We start from the raw sequence: 3,584 nt of genomic DNA on the forward strand, positions 1-3,584 counted from the left end.
GTTTATTTTTCACTCTTGGAGTAGGCAAATTGATATAGAAAGTGTCCGAAGTCCTTCATTCATTTTTTCCGCATTTCCTAACCATTAAGCATCAGACAAGACATAGGTTAATGATTTTTGTGTCAAAAAATGAATATACAAACACATTTAGTTTGTCGTAAATATTATCGTAAATATTCACGTTAGCTTCCAGTTGGGCATGCACAAATACAAATATTAAGGTAACCTACCCCTTTAAGGAGTCGAATAAACTGTTTAAGGTACCTAAATAACTTAAAGTAAAAAAACCCCAAAGATATATAACAGTAGTGAATAAAATAAGGTTGCGGGCATTATTTGGCCCCACCTGGCCCCTTGACCCCTTCTAAAAAATTCAACACCGACCAATTCAAATTTAAAAATTCCAAAACCAACCAGTCTTTAAGAGAAACAGAGTTTCTATCTTAAAATACTAACTCAATGTATTTGTACCCTGAAAATCTACCACACAATTAAAAACCCCCACAAGTTTAAATCCATTTAAAACACCGAGAAACATTTTTCAATAGTAATGCCCTTATTGGTAAAACACAACGAATAAGACAGTTTCTAAATCCCCATACAAATTTATCCAATCGAGAGAGTTTACCGCACGAAGTGACAATCGACATGCTAGATTATTCTTTTCAATATAGTGTTGTATTACACATCAGACATTTATCAACTTAGATAAAGGAATAGAATGCTATTTTGAATAGTTATGACAAAGGATATGTTTTATAAAGTTAAATAATTAAAGAAAGGACTTATAAGAATACTACAACAATATTATATCAGACGACACACTGGAACTTTCTTTGCGAGAACATTCTTTGTTAGTAAAAAAAGCTGCGCAGAAGCAAGCTGTTGTCATATAACACAACACAAACAACGATTGAAATACTGTTGAAAAACGACGTTAAACCCAAAACAAACAAACGATAGAACAGAAGGAAGGAAAATTCAAAACGATTAAAATGTAAGTTTTATTTTGCTATCTTTAACTAACTTTAGAAAAATATTTGTGTTCAATGCTTGAATATTTTGAAATTGGAGTAAACCATGGTTCGTACACATTCTTTGAGATAAAAATCCCTGACATTTCCCCTGGCATTTTGTAAAATTCCCTAACAATTCCCTGACATTTCCCTGACACGTATGAACCCTGCAAACAATCTATTTATTTTTTTCTATTTTCAGGGATATTTACCAACATTTGCTTCCGTACATTGAGTATTTGGAAGGTGTTGTTGCATCGAAAGAAAAGGATATTATAACAGAGAAGGATTATAGAAACTTTCCTTTTAAGACTTTCGAATATATCGACAAACTTCTTTCTTTAATAAAGAAAAACAATGGTAAAACTATATCTGTTACCAAAATAGAAGAAATGAAACAACATCATGAAATTCTTTTAAAAAGTGACGAATACTTGGAACTACAACAACAACAACAACAGCAACAACAACTACAACAGCAACAACAACAGCAACAACAACCACAACAACAACTACAACAACAACAACAACCAGAACAGCAACAACAACAGCAAAATATTGGAGGACTAGTTCCAGAATTCTCCAGACTTGCCTGGGACTTAAGTAAATATCGGCAACAAAATGATGAATCTAAACAGAGCACACCGAAAAAAACAACAAAATCACCCGGAACAACAGCAATAAAATACAATAAAATAAAAACATTCCTTCAACAATCATATTCGGAAGAAAGAAGACTAACCCAAGGATATACACCAAAAGAAGAACCAACCGAAGACGAATGTATTGGACAACTGAAAACACTTGACAGTTTAATAAACTCAGACAAGAAAAACATAATTTTGAACTCATGCCACAAAGGACACGTCTTAAAACAATTGAAAATATTATCAAAAAAAGAAAAAAAAGGATTTATAAATACACTAGAAAAACACGGTTTTAAGTATACACTGTCGCACTGCAACTTTTTGATTCGTTTTTACGAATTTGCAAACGACCATAACAACATTTTAAAATGTGCTTTATCCATTGATTATATTTCCAAAAAAATTCACAACCATTAAAAAAGTATTCCAAGAATTAAAATGGTAAACCAATACAAACAAGCCCAACGAATACAGTACAGCGTTTGTATTGATTTACATGTATCCAAGTAGCAGACGACACCTTGAGATCACACTAGTTTTCCAATAGTTGCTTTATCTGTGCGTTAGCTGTAAAAAAATCACTAAACCGTATGCTTATGCCATAAGCACACGCATGACTGAACATAATAATTTCATATTGTCAGAATCATTCAACCGTATGCTTATGGCATAAGCACACGCTTGATTGAACATCATAATAATGAGAGTTGATAGTCTAATATTGGAACAATTAACTTTTATTATTGAAATAATATTTTATTGTTTGTTCATTATGTTTTACATTGTTTACTCTCAGTGTTTTATACAATAAATCATAAATATTTATACCATCTTGTATCATTTTTAGGAAAAATAAACAATAGTAACCACAGAGTGTACTTGTTTTGTTTTGATATTGAACATTGTTGTACTTTACATTTGGTATATATTCAATTACCTCCTTCGGCGGAGGAAGTCCAAATGGATCGAAATACAAAGTATTTAAATAACAAACCCAATGTGTTCCAAGCCCAACAGAGTCGTCCAAATTTATAATTCCACATTCATTATTCGACTTTGATTTTGGTAAACCTGTGGTCTCCGAGAGTTTTACTCTTGGTAAATTATTTCTACTAAATACATCCCTAAAATTTTTAATTTTTAATTTTTTAACCCATTGTTCAATTTCAAAGTTAAAAATTGGTTTGTTTATAAATTTTATTTTTTTTTTTACCATAGGAATTCGTCTGTACGGCCTCCGTTGGGAATCAATTTGTAATCCTTTCCCACTTAACAAAGATGTAATCAAAGGTATCCCTAGACTAGCAGCCAGCATACCTAAAAAACCACCATTTTGTCTCTGTTTTTGTGTTAATTTAATCACTCCAGACCCTACTAGTTGCTTTCTTTGATTAGGTGTAAGATATGGCGTTATCATATTTCTCTTATCATTAGCTACCGAAATCATACCATTCCCAAGTAACTTACTAACACCGGTACTAGCCAGTCCAGAGAGAGCCCCGATGCCCAGAGGAGATAATATTTTTGGAACTATTTTCGCTGCCATTGGAAGAATTGTTTTTCCTAACAAACCAGCCAAAGCTCCTAAAAATCCACCATTTTGACCTTGACTGGACATCTGTTTTTTTTTTTTAAATTGTAATTTCTAACCCCTTCTTATTTCTAATAGACTTTTCAATTTGATTAATTTGTGTTTTTGTTAAAAGTAAAGGGAAGTTTCCACGTAATTGTTCATGTTTTAATCTAAAATTATATGGAGTTTTATTATTATAAGCTTGTGCTAAATTTTTCTTTTGTCCATCTGTTAGGTTAACTTTATATTCAATATAATTTGATGACATTATATACTTTATATTTATTTTAATTTAATTTTATTTAAAATTTATTTTATTTAAACAATAACAAGTTCATTTCCAATAGT

At 31.2% G+C, this 3,584-nt stretch overlaps 1 protein-coding gene across 1 annotated transcript; it reads left to right on the plus strand.

The window, feature by feature from the left end:
* Nucleotides 1–525: 525 nt before the first annotated feature.
* LOC123565910 (protein kinase 4-like) lies at nt 526–2,536 on the plus strand. Its single transcript, XM_045359674.2, has 2 exons — nt 526–997; nt 1,219–2,536. Coding segments are annotated over exons 1-2 (864 nt in total). The 5' UTR covers nt 526–995; the 3' UTR covers nt 2,081–2,536.
* Nucleotides 2,537–3,584: the final 1,048 nt, after the last annotated feature.

This window comes from Mercenaria mercenaria, unplaced genomic scaffold, assembly GCF_021730395.1.
Source record: "Mercenaria mercenaria strain notata unplaced genomic scaffold, MADL_Memer_1 contig_4785, whole genome shotgun sequence".
In the NCBI taxonomy this organism is placed as follows: Eukaryota; Metazoa; Mollusca; class Bivalvia; order Venerida; family Veneridae; genus Mercenaria; species Mercenaria mercenaria.